Genomic DNA, 16690 nt, shown 5'->3' with positions numbered 1-16690 from the left:
CTTGGATTATTTATTTCGATTTGTTTTTATTTTCACTTATGAAAGCTGTTTTGGTTTCCCAAAAATCCTTGCCACAGTCATTCATGTTCACTCTTGGAAAGAATCGTTACAGGAGAACTAGGTTGAGCTTCCATCAAATTGTCTGCCCCCAGCTGCAGCTTCCCTTGGCTTTCATCACTGCATGCAGCATGACTTTTGTAAAAAAACAGAAAAAGGTCTCTAACATTATGATTTGTGGACTACAGAGTTCTTACATTAGTACAGTTTTCATTTTTCTATTCAAATATAAGAAAACAATAGTTGATATTTGTAATTGTTACAGAATACAACAGCCTGAGTTCGGAGAAAGAATACTTCCAGAAAAGCCTACTTCCAGAAATTGAGAACTGTGTGATAATCATTTGAACATCTCGGTATAAATTGTGAACTACAGTGTGAAAATGGGCTGGAAGTGGTAGTTTGTGATCAGTTTTGGTGATTCTATATCTCATACTTTAATCAATATTAAAATCAGTCCATTATAAACACCAGAACAAGCTGGACCTGGCAGAATTGATGACTGAAAGAAGCTAAAAGGAGAAATGCAGGGAGCAACTTGGTTGTCTTAGCCTATAAGATGGGTAAAATTCTTTTTGTATTTCCCTCCCTCTGCTTTTGACCTTTCTAACAAGGCCATTTGCATAACAGATGCATTGTGAAGAGAGAGCCCTGAGCTTACGTCATTGAATGAAAGATGACCTGCTCCTCCAAGGTGACGTTAGTGTTGAAACAGGAGCAGGGGGCTCGAGCTGTCCCTTAGGAAGCATTATCAGAGCTAGAATTTGTGCAGAATGGGAGGGAAGGGTGTGGAGAAAGATTCTTCATGAGAAAGGAGCAGGAAGTCAGAGCTGAACGTCCTTCAGTCTGTGTCTGGACTTCACAACAGGCAGGTGTGTCACTTGTGTCTGCTCCCAGCCTCCACTCCAGATAAGTTCACTGACACCTTGAGGACTCACCTGGGTGGTGTCAAGTTCCTGTTGGAACAGAAACGTCAAACCCTCGGCAGACTGTGAGCCGAGGACTGTCGCCACCAGAAGCAAATATCTGTAGACGTCTGCATTTTGTGAATCAGCAATGAAGCAAGTGGAGAAGTTCATTTTTTTCTGCCACCTGATGGTTGTCAGTATTCTATTTAAGACTACAGAAGCGTTTTCTGTGCGTGCTTCTCTAAGTTTATTCTATTTCGACACCACTAGCAACAAGTCTGTGTCCGACCACTGCGTATGTGGACTGTACGGATTAAATTCGCCTCTACTTAGTGCTCAGGGGCTTGTGGGCATTCCTGTGTCTGATAATCTTGAAGCCTGTGATGCAAATACCCGCTTCACCGTCACAAAACCACCGTGGATAGCACTGATTGAGAGAGGCAATTGCAGTTTTACTGAAAAAATTCAAGTGGCAACCAGGAGGGGTGCGGCAGCAGCTGTGATCTACAACAAGCTGGGCAAAGGCAACAGCACCGTCCTGATGTCGCATCCTGGTGAGTATCGCAGTGTGAAGCGCTGAAACATGGTTATTTCCCCAAAGTTTGGGCCAGGGCAGCACAGGCTATGAGGAACCATTTGTGTCTGGGGATGATTGTTGCTTTAATCAAGGAATTCAAAGAGGGAGGGAAAGTATTGTGTAATTTGAGTCTTAAGTGCTTAGTAAGAAATACTCTGCTGATGTGGTCAGAGTTTGGTACGGTGTAGCTGAACTGGTGAGTCTTGGAGTTAGTACCAGTTTTTACTTGTACACACAAATTGTTTTATACGGTGATGTAGAGAGACCCACAGTGTCGGTTTGAAGGCAGACAAGGTTAGAGGACACAAATGAAGCTACAAGTGTCTGCAGCATAGGTATATGCTTTGCAGGTTGAAAGCCAGATCTTGGGGGCTTTTTCTTCTTTGATTGACTGGAGGTTTTTCCGAAATTGTCCTAGTCCTGTCTGAATTGTGGCCGACCTCCACCTCTTACTGGGATCCCTAATTCCTTCAATAAAAGGTTAGCCAAAATAATTGTAACTGGCTGTTTGGCCCTCACACCTGTGGATCCGTCATTAGGGAAGAACCGAGAAGTAAGCTGTGATACTATATTGCTTGGCTTTTATTTCTGTTTGTGTTCCTCTAGGTCAACCCATCTAATAAGCATTTTAGTACAAAGCATACATGTATGTACTAATTCCTTGAAATATACTTTGGTGGGGCTGCACTGGGAATCCTTTGGCTTAAACCTTTCTTGTCTGATTCTGTGAGCAAACTGAGCGATTCCTCGTGGTCATGAACCAGTGTTTTACTGGCCACAGCCCTGTGCTGGTTTGGGTTCTCCCTTCAGGGGCTTTGTGGCTGTGTACCCCACACTGGGGCAGCGGACAGGAGTTGCCTGACACAGGGGCAGCCAGACTTAGGGTCTCTGTTACACATCTGTAGGAGCATCACAGGTGCTTTACAGAGTGTAAGGCTCAGCTCAGAACAAAAAGGCATTCTAAACAAGGTAAAGATCCTAAACATAATAAAAACTGTGCTGTACGGCACTGACAGTGCAGCAGCTTGTTGTACTACACAGCCAGCTTTGACTCTCCTGATACCACAATAGTGGCAGTGTTTGCAAGTGTTTGCAAGGAGCTAGCGTTTGCAAATGGAGCTTACACACACTGAAAATGTGTGGCCAATAATCCAGAGCTTTTGTCCTACCTCTTGAGTGGTGGTGGCCCCACCTGGCTCAGGGAAGCCTGTTCCTCCAGAGGGAATGGGATGGGATGGAACCTTGTTCAGATATGCTGGATGACTGGAATGTCACTAACACAACAGCTGGACTAGGGTCCAGAAGTGAAGTGATAGTTCAGGATGAGCTCTGAAAGCAGATATTTTTCAGATATATTATTTTTCTAAAACTAATAATGTTTTTAAAATCTTGAAAGCAGCAGAGGCATCACCCAAGAGTCTATTTCATGAGACATGAAGCCCCATCTTTCTTAATTTAATCATTTCAAAACAAGTGATTTTTATAGGACTGCTTCCTTTAATCATCCTGTCGGACTAAAGTAGCTATGACAATCTGTTTAGTTGCGAAGAGGGTTTGTAAATCAGTGCAGTAGTCGTGTGTTAAACACAGTGAGGGCAAAATACTTCACTGAGAGGAGTTCTTCGTCTAATCAGTGCAGGAAATGCATCTTCTCCTTTTGTTTGTTTCCCTCAGCGCAAAGTGTGGAGCTGTACATTCCTTAGGTACAACAGAAGCATCCCGGGAGAGGGGTGGTCACTGCAGCAGCACTCAGAGGAAGATGGTGCTTGGAGATGACCTATTTTTTTCCAGCAGAGTTGCTCACAGGGCTGGGAAAGAAAATCCGGTTGGAATCTGCCAACGGTGGCATCACCCAGAGGGGTCTGAGGAGACGTGGTGGTGAATCCTCTCTGATGTTTGGGTACGGGACCTTTGGAGATGAGACGCCCTGTTGGCAGGGCAGTGAGAGAAATCTGCCCTGCTGCTGGCAGCAATCCGCCAGCTCCTGGGTCAACAAGGAGCAGCGGTCTCCAGGCCTATCACCCGGCTCCCGGCTGGGGCCAGCCCTGGCATCTTCAGCCATCCGTCTGTATGGCTGTACTGTACAGGGCTACAGGAATCCCATCACCTTGGTTATTTATTAGGCCTTGGGGCCTTGGCTGCAGTTTCTCACCACCCTCCTCACTTCCTGCCGACTTTAACACAAAATCGATGGAGCTTTCCAGCCAGCCTTATTTTCTGTTACAACAGTACAATATTATGTATGTGTTTCACGTTGTAAAACGCCTGCTTAGTCTGCAATGGGCAAAGTCCAGGTGAGCAGGAAACACTGGTAATTTAAAGTTGCTGGGAAGGAACAAAGAGAAAATAGGCCCTTCTTGGCGACTCCTTCCTCATCCTCTGCCACAGTTCCTTTTACCTATCACCTGTTTTATCTGTCACAGGGAATTAGTTTGTTGTTTCATACACAGACGTAAGATAAAGCTGATACATTGACAGCTTTTACTATGGAAAATTCTAGAGGCCAAGTTATCAGTGACAACTTTCCCATTCCTTTCCAATTACACAAATCACTGGTGGGAAAATGCTTTACTATAATCTGAAAGATTTTCTGTAGGTGTTTGTGGCTTATTTGCGTGAAGTAAGATTGAGCGAGTGGTTCAGGGACTAAGCTTTTACTAAGAGAGAAGATGCCTCTTAGTAGTTCAGCACACGCTTGATCTTCTTTGGAAATGGCATCTGCTTCTGTAACAACAGATTACCAGCAGCACTCCTTGAAACTTTAATGGAAATTCCAGGAATCATAAAGGTTTTGAAAACCAGATGAATTTCAACAAGGTATTTTGTTTAGTAACAAACACCTGACCACCGATGGTAGCAGAACAGTGGTGCTTGGTTTGGGCCCGTGCTTTGTAGATGGTTCTGGCGCAGGCTGGTAAAAGGCTGTATCCTCCTGTCACTGTGATTTTTTTCCCCTTATTTCCTGTTTGTTTACGAGAGAAAATAGAGTGGGGATGGTGTATTAAAATAAACATTGACACACCATTATTGCTGCCATTTGGATACTGGCCCCATAGAATAGCTAAGCTAAAATATCAATATGTAAAATGTCTCCAAGGGATTTACTAAGACCCAGTGAAAGGGAACTAACTCTCTTACTGGTTAAAGCCTCCAAGAACATCTTCTGGCAGCAAGCAGGTATCTCCGTTTGTCTGTACAATAGAAATAATTGGCAATCCTGACAACAGTTGAAAATGTTGTGGATTTGCATTTCCTTCCAGCTTGCTTCCAGGCTGTTCTGTAGCCTCAAAGTCTAACTTTTGTTATCTCAGAAGTATTTTGAGACAGGATCTTCTTAGCTGTTGATGCAATACCTGTTATAAACTAATGAGCTAAATGCCTGACAGTGGAGTTTGGTTTTATCTTTTGATATGAAAGCTGGTATAAAATCATGCTTGGGTTCACCATCTTAACTCTCTACAATATCATTGCTTATTTGATCTTCAGAGTCGTTTCTGTTTTACAGCACATTTTGCATCATCACCTTTGTTTACTATAGAAAAAGGTAGGCTCTCTGTCTTAGCTTTGAAGAGCCTGTAGGACCCAGACATAAAACCAAATGAACTTCCAAGAACATCCATGCAAAGCCCATGCCATGAACTTTCCTCTTCGTTTATTCCTTGTGAAGTCAGTGGCTCTGCTAACAGGAGTCCTGGTGCCTCCATGAAGCCCGTGGTCTCACAGCATAGACTAAATTGCTCCATTTATTGACTGAGAAGATTGTCTGAGTGGTTCCATGTCTTTGATGCAGTGAGAGCAGCAGGTGCAGGGAGGGCAGCAGCAGGAAGGAAGCACACAGCCCTTCACCAGTGGGAGCCATCACTGCAAGGAGAGGCTGGGAGAGCTGGGGCGGGTCCATCTGGAGAAGGCTTGAGGGGTCCTCATCCCTGTGTACAAATTCCTGGTGGGGCCAGGGATGTTAAACATGAAGGAGCCAGACTGCTCTCGGTGGTGCCAGTGAAAGAAACAGGGGCAATGGGCACAAACAAGAAATTACATGAGAAAAACTTCTGTGAGGGTGGCCCTCTGGAGCTTGGGCAATCCTGTTAACCCCATCAGCTGCTGTTGGGTCCAAGCACCAAACCCCTAAATCTCACACACCTTCCCAAATCTCACACACCTTCCCAGAGAGGATTTTTTCCTTCCTGTTTTTAGCATTTCAATGCTTTGCTCTAATGCTTGTTTCCCCCTTTCTGGGGCCATCTCTACTGGGGTGGCAGGTGCCTCTTGCAGCTTGTCAACAGTTCTTGGGGCTGGAAGGAAGGAAGGAGCGAGCCTGGCAAGTCTTTGGCCTCTTGAGGCCGTTGCAAAGCTCCCACTGACATTACGGGGGTCACTGAAGTTTGTCACAACTTACATCCTAATTAAGCTGTAAAAGCTGAGCTTTTACATTTGTGTGATCTTAAAGGCCCCTATTTGGTGTGTTTCTGCCTTTGGCTCTTGGTCCCATAAACAAGGTTTTCAGGACAAGCTGGAGGCACCAAAAAGCTTTCCCTCTTGGATGTAGTGAGTTTTTCACAAAGGCCTGTGCAGATTTGATGGAGATGAAGTCAGAACTGAAACTAGGCACACTCGCACCTTGGATGACAAAGCTCCTGATGACAATGCTACTGATTTCTGTGAGTGGCTGCAATGTGTGGTCCTTTAGTTCGTGCATATGCCCAAACAAAGCCAGAAAGGGCAAGCATTTTGACTTGGACTCACTTCTTCCTCAAAGGGCTAAGTGTCAGTTCTGTTCTTGAGGATGTGTTCAGACTTCCAGCCACCCGATGCTCCTCAGTTGGTCAACTGCATTACGTGCATTATATGGAAAATCTTGGTTCCAAGTCTGGATGGAGATTGCCCAACACTCTGCAGGGGAAGGAAACCACTGATTCAGTCCCCTGCTTGGAAACTCCACTGTCACTGAATAAAGACCACCACTGAATCAACGTGTCTGAGTAGCATCATGCTTCAGCTCCATGTGAAACCAAAGCAGACCAAAATTACGTGTTGTCTGGCAAGTTCTGGCATTTTCTTGTACATTTTTTTGTAGTTTCAATTTTTCAGAGGAATTGTAGGTGCTTTTTTTTTTTTGGTTTTGCTCCAGGCTCCTTGAATCCCCTGTGGAGAATGCTTTTATCTTCACTTTCATTTGCTTGCACATCCTAGATATGGCTTATTTCTATTTATCAACCAGCTTCCTTTGAAATGAGAGCTGGAAAACATGATTTAATGAAATTGCAAGTCTCTTTGATGAAAGGAGGAGTGCACGTAAACCAGTGTATGAGCATCCATTCCTTTTATGTCTTCTGCCTTTGCTGACAGTGTTTCACCCATATTCTCTGGGCACAGAGGTCACATGTACTGCTGTCACACCAATTGGTCCCACTGTGCCAGGAACAGGAGGAACAGTGTTTGCTTCCCTGGCACTGGGGACTCTTGCACACATCTGGCTACCTGAGGGAAAGCGTTTGGTGCCAGCACGCAGGGCAATCTGATGCATTGGGGTTTTTCCACGTTCAGCGAACACAGTCATAGGCTGGAGTTTCCGCGTTGTGTTGCAGCCAAACAAGCTCCCAGATTCATCGTGAAGCTTAGCTGGAACTGGCAACTTCCATGTGTCTTCTGCACCAAGCCACAGGGATCACCTCAGCTTCTCCTAGAAGCTCCTAAGCCCACAGGCAGGAGGTGGGCAGGTTTCCAGTCTCAACACCTCCTCCAGCGTGAGCCTGTCCTCTTCGTAAAGCAGCAAAGGACCACAAGCTCCATTCTCACACCTTAATTCTTTTCTCAGCTAGCTTAAAAACTTGGGACACTTTAGCCCACACTGTTACCTACTCTAGAGCACCAAGAGGTCTGCCCAAGCCTCTTCTGTTGTTGGTCATGGACATGAGCTGGTTTGGGATAAGGAAATGCAACATCTGTTGTCTTTAACTTATGATTCAGGGTAACGTTTGCTCATGGATTTTTGTGTCCCATGACATTAAGTGCTGGGTTCCATTTTAGGGTGCTGCTTTTGATTGTTTTTTCCATTTTTATAAGTGCTTCTCCTTTCCACTTCAGTGTTCAGTAGAGAAGGTCCAGAGACATGGTTCAGATCCATGTGCAGCATTTGGAGCATTCAGTGCTGGACCCTGTCATGCTTTGCCCCAACAGATTTCTTGTGTCCTTGAAAGCTTTCCTCCAAAGAGAGAGATCCTGAGCTGGGTACTTGAATAAGAAACAAATGCAGTTTTGAAGGACATGAACATACAGGTGTCTCATCAGCAAGATCCCGAGTGACTTGGCTTGACATCAAAAAGCAATATTTAGCATACACATTTTTTTTATCTTGAAAAACAAAGATGTTTAAATATTTACTCAAGTAAGATAAAGCTCCAGATAATGATAGGGTCCATCCCTGCAGAAGGCAGTGACAGCATTCCCAAGATTTCACTTGATTTATCTGAAACGCATGCCCTACTTTCTGAACTTCTCTGAGTCTCCACCAGTAGCCATGGGGAAAAAATGGAAGCCAGAATTATACAGCATAAATTTTTGAACAATAAAAATCTTTAAAGGTTAAAAAAAAATCATCATCAGATCTGTGCCAGAAATGCCTTCATGCTCCACCTATTTCAGATGCAATTCCGCTTCTGATTTTGTGGGTGCCCATTAAAGCTACTTACCCTGTCATTCTCGCATCTGACATGATAGTCATCATGGGCCACAGTGCTTTCAATTTCAGGAACTATTAGAAAGCTCTCATAAACAAATTAGCAGAAGTTGCACTACTGCTTAATAATACGTTGCGCTATGTGCCACAGCCCTGCAGTGTCTGGCTTCTTTCTCCAAACCGAATGTGCTTTCTCCAAACTATAAAATCTCAACTTTTTATGTAAAGGAAAGAAAAGAAACCCAAAACAAAACAGTGAAAAATCCCCTATCAGCGCTGCTCTTCCCTGACCCCCCCAACCTTCCTGGCAGCAATGACTATTTTTAATTGCTGCTCAACATGTTTCCGCTGGGAGCTGCTTCTGCAGTCACAGGTAACTGAGCTGGAAACCATCAGACAAACCACATTTGCAAACACAAGTGAAGGATATGCTTCAGTAAGGCTGCAGGTCTGTTTATTAATTATCACTATGGAAGAAGATTTAATGAATGTGAGCCCAGAAAGCTCTCAGTGTCGGATATGCAGTGCAAAATAGGTACAATGGGAATGCTGGTTTTAAAACATACCGGTTTAACTCTGCTGGTGTCCCTGTGTGCTCTGACACTGTCCTGGCCACCTCACCTGGCTCCCTTGGCTGGGCTGACCACCACCAGCACACGCATCCGCTTTTTCCCCCAGTACAAACGCTTGACTTCCTTTGCTTTGCTATACCTGAGCAATGCCTCAGCCAGGGTGAGCAAGCTGTTTATGCCTGCTGTTTGCTCGCTCCGTTACTTGCAAATGAGTGGAAACATTGCCCGAGCAGGGAGTCAGAAACCTGTTACCAGAATAATGCCAGGGCAGCAAAACGTCCACAGTCACATTTAGAGCAATTTTATTTCTTGTTACTGCGCTCTGTGCTGTGAGGTGAGAAGTTCAGGTTCAGGCTCTGTGTTTGCTTTGGTCAGATTGCTGTGGACATTCTGGCACCAGGCAGGAGTCGCTTGGGCAGCCTGCACATTCCCCGGCGGTGGCTGAGGAGAGGTGTAGTTACTACACCCAGAGCTGATGAGTAGCCGTGCTCATCACTACATACTACACCCAGCACTGAGCCGCTGCTGTGCCTTGTCAGTCCATACTCTGCAGCTGCACCAGCAGCATATGGAAGTGTGAGAGACCATGGCTAAGCCTCATACCCAAAACCCCCAGGACTATAGGAAGTTCTGTATCCCTAGGGGGTTCCAATCTTTGTCTTCAGTCCAATTTTGTCTTGGTGAAAATGACAGAGCTAAACACCCCTAAGACTTTGGAGGCATTTAAAGCACTTTGACTGCTGTCAATTGCATAAAGCTTGGATATATTCTCAGAGCGTTGTTAAGTCATTCCCTGCACCCATGTGGAACAGGTTTCAAAACAAAACCACGTCTCTCTGATGGCTTACAGATAGACTTCTTATTATAGCTAGAGATCTTACTGTTGAAATAAGTTCTCTACTTAGATGTGGAATGAGAAAATGAGAGGTTTGTTTAGGTTAGGACAAAAGGGTTTGCTCAGTAAGCTGTGTGTGTTTAGCAATATTGATCTTTAGTAAATTGCTTCATCTGCTCTTCATTACCTGTTCCACACGCTGCAAGAATGAACACTGATCTCCCTGTGCTACTGAGCCACAAAAACCTGTGGATGCTCTGCTAGCAGGAGTAGACGCTAGTGGAGTGGGTTGGTTTTGGAGCCCCTGCTCCAGGCAGTCATTCAAACCTGAGCTGGATTTGATTTGTACTTAGTACAGGCACAAGCAAAGGAAAATGTGTGCCACAGATCAGCACTGAATTCCTGATTATCAGCCCCATGGATTCAGAATCAGCCCAAAGCGTTCATTAAAAACTAAGCAGTGTTGACTCGTATCAGGGTTTAACTCTGTGTTTACACTAATTTTGTTGATGATTGCACAGGCAGATCCTATGCCATGTAATCGCTGCACAGGAATAATCCTTTCTAAATGATGGGCTCCCATCCAGAAACCCAGCCTGCGCGTAGTGACACGTGGCCTTTTGGGGATGTGTTTGAGCAGCTCCTGGTGTGGGGGCAATTCCTGCAGAGCGGTAGGTAGGAGCAGAGCCTTTCAGAGGAGCAGCTCTGAGGAGAAGAGGAGCTCAAAGAGTTGTTTCTCCTGTTGTCCTTTCTTCCCGCATATTCTCTGGCAGGGCTCTACACCATGTCATGCTCTTGTCTGCAGCCATTCTGTTAACACAGCTAACCTAGTATTCTGTAAACCAATTTTAGGCAGGACTGATACCGCGCGTTGCTGAGCGTTCAGCAAATATTAACTCAGCGGTGTGGAGCAGGCTGGGTCATGCCTGGGCACCACCTGCTGGTGCTGCTGTGCTTGGGGGCTGCTGAGAGGGGTCAGCCCCTTGAGCACGTCCCCACAGGCCCACTGCTTCCCCACTGGTGCTCTCTCTGCTGGGTGCGAGGCAGGAAGCCTGGAGGGGCGTCACCCACCGTGCCGGGAGGTGATGGAGGGGAGTGCTCGCATCGCCCCTGACAGATGATGTCAAGGGGAACCATCACTTCCGAGACGTGACCTGTGTGGGGGACTCACCGCGCCCCCCCGGGAGGCGATCCGGAGGGGGGACCCCGGTGCTCCGCATCCCCCGCCGTGGCTCACCCACGGCCGCAGCGCCCGGCACTGGCCACGGGGGTGCGGCGGGACCGGGAACTCCCGGTGGGGTTCCCGCAGCGGGCGGGAGGTGGGGGGGGCGTGCCGCGGGGGGGCGGCCCCGCTCCTCCCCCGTGAGCGGCCGCGGCGATTTTAGGAGGAGGCGGCGGCGGCGGCGCGGCCGGGCCGAGCTCAGCTGAGCCGCGCTGGGATGTGTCCGCGGGCCGCGCTGCTGGCGCTGGCCGCGCTGCTCGGCGCAGCCCCGCCGCCCGGTCCCCGCGGGGCAGCGGCGGTGGCGGCTTGGACCGCCTGGCTGAACGTGTCGTGGGAGGACGGCGCTGACCGCAACCGGAGCGGCTGGGAGGCGAGCGAGAGCGGCCTGTACGGGCAGGACTCGCCGCTGCAGGCGGCCGCGGGGCTGCTGGTGCTGCCCGACGGCCGCGACTCCTTCAACGCCTGCAGCGCCCGCACCAACTTCAGCAGCGCTCCCCCGCCCGGCGGCAGCGGCTCCCCCCAGGGCTGGCTCGCCCTTATCCAGCGCGGCGGCGGCTGCTCCTTCGCCGACAAGATCCGTCTGGCCGCGGATCGCGGAGCCGCCGCCGCCGTCATCTACAACTACCGCGGCACCGGCAATGAGGTGCTGCCCATGTCCCACCACGGTGAGCCGCCGGGCCGGGGAGGAGGGGGACCGGGCTGGGGAAGAGCGAGGGGCCCTGCGCTGGGAGCTGCCGCTTCCCTCTCCTCCGCGGGGTGCGAGGACACGGCTTGGTTTCGCCCCCAGCTGGCTCAGCCCTCTCTAAACGTGCCCAGCTGGGATGCTCGGTAAGAGCCTGGAATTTCCTCCTGGCGCTCCCGCACAAGGAGTTTCTGCCTGGACTGGTCGGTGCCGTGCACGGCGCTGCTGTTGTTGAATTTGCTCTGATTAATGAGTAACTATCAGAATAGTGGAGGCTGCTATTGCGGGCCGAGGGCGAGCAGAGCTCTCTGGCCCGGGTGGGCTGGGCGCTGGCTGCAGGTGTGCCGGGTGAAGGTGGGACTCGCCTCTCCGCCTTGTTTGAGTCCGGACAAGGAGCTGCTCGGAGCCAACGGATGCTGAGTTTTGTAAAGCCTGTTGTAGCTTAAGCCCAAGCGGCAACTAAGTACCACGGAGCTGTTTGGTCACCCACTCTACAGCGCAGAACTGGGAAGGAGAACCAGAAAAATGTAAGAAACAGCGGGTTGAGATAAGAGCAGTTTAATAATTGAAATAAATGTGTAATATTATAACACTAAAAATAGGAAACGGAGAGAGGAAGGACTAAAGCCAAAGCACAGCACTGTACCAGCTAGTAGAAGGAAAATTAACTCTATGCCAGCCTAAACCAGGACACCTGTAAAGTCTATGGGGTAGATTTGGGCCCTGAAATAGGCTGGGTTTCCACACCCAAACGCTGTTTACTTCCATGTCCTGCACACTAACCAGCTCAGAAACAGGCAGAGTATGAGACTCCTTCATAGGCAACTTTTCATCAGCAAGTGGCTAGCACCCTTTAAAGCTTGTTTCTGTTTTACAGGGGCTGATGACTGAGCCTCTCTTCTCTTGCTATGGAAAGCCTCCTACTTGCCAGCAGTGGGGTTTTGTGGTGGTATTCTCTGTTCTGAACTGCCCATTTTTCTTATGAAGAATGAGATTTGTATTTCCTAAGAAGGAGCCCTGGGCTGAAAGCTGTGCAAGTACGCTCTGGGAGTAGCCCAGAGCAGGGGCCCTGCAGGCACAGGTGAGCTGTCTGTGGTGTGGCTCTGACCAGCCCCTAGCTCTTACATTGATGCACACACACCTCACGGATGTGTTGGTATTCTGCTTTGAGAAGCCACATTGTCTGGGGAGAAACCCAACAGTGAAAATGAATAGTGAGTCTTAAAGCTTTGACTGGTTTGGAAAATAATTGCATCCTTGCAGCACCCTTCTTAGAAGAGAATTTCTGTCTGTTAGTGGTGGACGTGTTTTGGTAAGACAAGGAAACAGTAGCTGCCTCTGGAAGTTAGTTGTGTGCCATTTTAATGAGCCACATGACTGTCTGTATTCTGGCTTAAGAATTCAAAACATACAATCTGGATGGGGTCTGCCCATTCTGAGAAAGAGTTTTCTTGTGTAATCAAATTGTCTGCTGACAAATGCTGTCAAGATCTGGCTGTTGCTGGGTCAGTTGCTCCTGTAGAACCGACAGCAGCATCCCTGCCCCGAGTACTGTTCACAGTGTGCCTGCCTAATCCTGCAGCTCCTTTGGCACTGCTGACCTCGGGAGGTCACTGCTGAACCTTGAGGGGAAGGTATATGTGCTCCTGCCTCCTCCTCCATCCTGGCTGCTGGAGATCTACAGCATCGTAATCTTAATGCTAGGAGCCACCTCCTGAAATGAGCCGTCTGCTCTCTCCTTTCCTATGCTGTTTTAAGCTTTCTGCTGAGGGATTTATGTCAGAGTGGCTCTGACATAATCAGCTGTCCTGATTATCCTCTGTGCTGGGTTATGGGCTTGAGGGCATGTTGAAACATCCCAGCAGAACCGTAGACAAATAGCACAGGGATTTCTGGGAGAAGACAGCTTCTGTCAAACTGCTTATTTCATCTGCATGACTGTGTCCTAGTGCAATTACTGAGCTAAGCTTGTTGCTGCTGTTGCTTTTAGTCCCTCATTTTCTCTCTTTTTCCACCTTCTGTTGTCTTCCTCTCTGGACTTGACTTTTCCTATTGTCATGGTTGCCTGCAAGTCCCTATTTTCACCTCTTCCCACAGCGATGCTCTTCCATCTGCTCTCTGGGCTTTGGTGGCACACTGTGCTTGGGCCACCATTGCCCTGTGCTGCTGCTGGGAGCCACTGTTCTCCAGTCAAATATGAGAAACGCTTCAGGCTTTCAGTGCAGCATGGCAAAGAGGAAGCAAGCTACAAGCAATCAGCCTCATTCATCCTGCTAAGTCAGGATGTTCCTTCTACAAAGCTGATGCAGTGCAGTGCTGCAGGCTGAGCTCAAACTTAAGAGGTAAGAGCTGGTCATGTGGTCTTTGCTGAATTGCATTTTGGCTTGGGTTTTCCTGTTCTGGCCTCCAAAGGTGGCACTGGATGCTCCAGCTCTTCTGGAGGCAGTGGTGTAGGTAACCCTGCTCGTTGGAGAACATGTTTTGTGCAACTCCTGCCATTGCTGTAACAGCTGTGGCTGAGGGTGACTTCACAGTCTGGGTTTCCTAACTGGCTTTGTTTCTGCTTTAACTGGGCCATCATTTGCCATCAAGTGAAACCAAGCAAGGCCGAGCACTTCCTCCAGGCTGAGGCAGTGGGAAGCACCAGGAGGTGGCTTTGCTGGGCTGAAGGGGTGCTGAGCCTCAGGGCTTTACCATCTCCTGAGGTGTCCTGGTGGCATCTTCTCCTGTGTGCTCTGCAGTGGCACCTAGGGCTCCCCTCCATGCCAGGCATGGAAGCTGTCATCTGCCTGGCAGAGAAGCAAGATCCCCCTGGGTGGGCTTTGACAAAGCATATGGTACAACATGCGTTTTGCAGAACTTCGGTAGCAGCAGAACACGAAGTTATTAACAGAAACTTATATAAAAGTACAGTGTGCCTTTTTCTGGGGCTGTCAAGCTTGGCTTTTGAAGCAGCTTTCTGGTTTAGGGACTTAAATGTGCCTGTACTTGACAGCAGTGTTTTTTCTGGTCATCTTCCTTCCAGAGACAACTTGTCTTACAGTCATCATGTTTAGTCTGAATCCTTTACTGCTTGTATCAGTGCTCTGTATGGAGACATTTTGGTGTGCCAACTTTTAAAAAAGTTAAAAAAAAACCCACCAAACAAACCACTCAGGCAATAGAAACAACCAAATGCAATAACTAGCCAGATCAGATATGATAAAATCCTATCTAATCTTCTCTAACACATAGAATGTCAAGGATTTAATGGAGTCCAAAGTAATATTTACTTTGTACTTTTATAAGCACAAAGCGTATCAACTGGCAAACTTCAGTTTGAATTGTGCTCTTTTCAAGAAGATGGTACCGCTCTGTGGCAGGTTGAGCAGGGTTTCAAAGTACAGTTTTGTGTGCTTATAACCGCACCTTTCTGTAATCTATATTGACCTGCTGAAAAAAGACATTTGATTCAAGGGAAAATGGTAGCATGTGGGGAAAAAGTGCACAAGAGGTGGTTTGTTTTAAAGGTGGACCTTGCTTTAAGGTAGAGCCAGGCTGTTAGATGGTGTCAGGGCATGGGGGTAACCATGGGAAGTGTTCTTTGGTGTCAGGTATTTTTCTAGTAAAGAAGGATTCTTTGCATGTCAGAAAGCAATTGTGATGATTCTCTTTGGTTCCTCTCTTCTCGTGTAACTCTACCCTTGAGAAGCACATCACCTGATCTGCAGAGGGCTTATGCTGGGGGAGCAAGCTGAATAATTCTGGCTAAAGCAGTAACAACGTGTCTTTGGCTAACAAGACCTGGTTCAAGTATAAACTTGCATCAATAGGTGAAAGGAGAAGGAAAGGTTAAATATGTAGCACTGCTGCTTAACTTGTTCTGCAGGAATTTCACTGAGATGAAGGCTGATCTCTGTATGCTTAGAGGAAATAGCGTGTGGCAAAAGTGTATCACTGTGATTCTGCTCCAACTCCGTGTGAGGCATGATCTTCACAAACAAGCTAGAGCTTTGCCATGGTATCAAAAAGCTGCTGTGCTCTGTGAAACTGTTCCTGTTAGCCTGAGGCAGACTGTCCCAAGGCAGGCTGTGCTGAGGCCTCATAAATGTTGGGTAAACAAATAGCACACCTCTGCAGGGAGTGCAGACTTGGGCTGAGCATGTCCAGGTGAGGAATGAGGATGCAAGGTCTGATTAATGACACTTGCTCTCCCATGTGCTCTGGCCACTGCCTGCAGATTATCTTGCCCTTCCTATCACCAGCTCCTTACCGAGGAGAAACTTGATGGATCCACCATGCCTAGATCATATCTGCAGTCTGTAGTTCCTGAAGTTTGTAGCTCTTTGAGTCCAAGAACAGCCATTTGATGCGCATACGCTGCAACTTTGTCTTTATGTGCTCAATTCAGCTCTCCTGGCTGCCTGGTGTGGAATAAACTCATTTCACAGCTATAGTGGCATTCAGATAACTGATCATGGTACACAGTGTCTGACCCTGGTATCCCACCTGCAGGGGTGGTAAAGGTGCAACAGTGAGCACAGAGGTCTGTGAGCAAGCATGACAGGCACTGAGAAGCAGGGTAGACTAACTGGTGCTACTAACAGCTTATGATCCCTACCCTTGCTCTTCTTGCTGTAATTTAGGTACCTCTGTGCCACGGAAAACTGTAGGGTAGGCACCAACCCTGAGATAGGCTGGAACTGGTCTGTGAAGTGACCTTGCTCTTTGGTTGTACTGGGCTGCTGAAACGTGAAAGGATGAATTAAAATACTGAGTGACAGCTGTGGCAGGAGAGGCTTCACTGTGTGGGACATATGGCCCTAAAACAATGATGGTGCTTATTTGCCTCCAGTCTTGAATGTGCCAGTGAGCAGACAGCGGTCAGACTAAGCACTGCTCCCTGCTGCATCGAATGTGACCTGGCATCTTTCTGCAGACAGATGTCTTCTGGCTTATACTATGTTGACTTACATTATTTTGTCATTAGTTTTCTCAAACTTACTTGTTTCCAGTGAGCACTTAGCTGCTACCAGTATGTTGGTGCCAGGTAATGTTTGGGGTGGAGAGCATGAAGAGCAGGAGAAGGGGGAGGGACCAACCTACCTACAGCTTATCCAGGTTTAAATTGCTGCTGGTACTATGAGTTCAGTCACCCTCCCTTCTTCAAAGGGGGGAGCTT

General features: G+C 47.7%; 1 protein-coding gene across 2 annotated transcripts in view; it reads left to right on the top strand.

Annotated features, from left to right (window-relative positions):
- The first annotated feature begins 753 nt into the window (after positions 1-753).
- RNF128 (ring finger protein 128) overlaps positions 754-16690 on the top strand; it is a 38954-nt gene continuing 23017 nt past the window's right edge. Inside the window, exon 1 of one of the 2 annotated variants that reach the window (XM_062613290.1) lies at positions 754-1519. In XM_062613290.1, coding sequence (XP_062469274.1) covers positions 1114-1519 — 406 coding nt within the window. In that variant the 5' untranslated portion in view covers positions 754-1113. Of the gene's footprint in view, positions 1520-11015; positions 11513-16690 lie in introns of those variants that run through there. The other variant, XM_062613289.1, reaches the window with a different exon arrangement.

The sequence above is a fragment of the Pezoporus occidentalis genome, unplaced genomic scaffold, assembly GCF_034315485.1.
Source record: "Pezoporus occidentalis ecotype Australia unplaced genomic scaffold, CSIRO_AGI_Poc_V1 ctg165, whole genome shotgun sequence".
Lineage (NCBI taxonomy): Eukaryota > Metazoa > Chordata > Aves > Psittaciformes > Psittacidae > Pezoporus > Pezoporus occidentalis.
The sequence above is the reverse complement of the archived record's forward strand: the minus strand, read 5'-3'. Positions and strand labels throughout refer to the sequence as shown.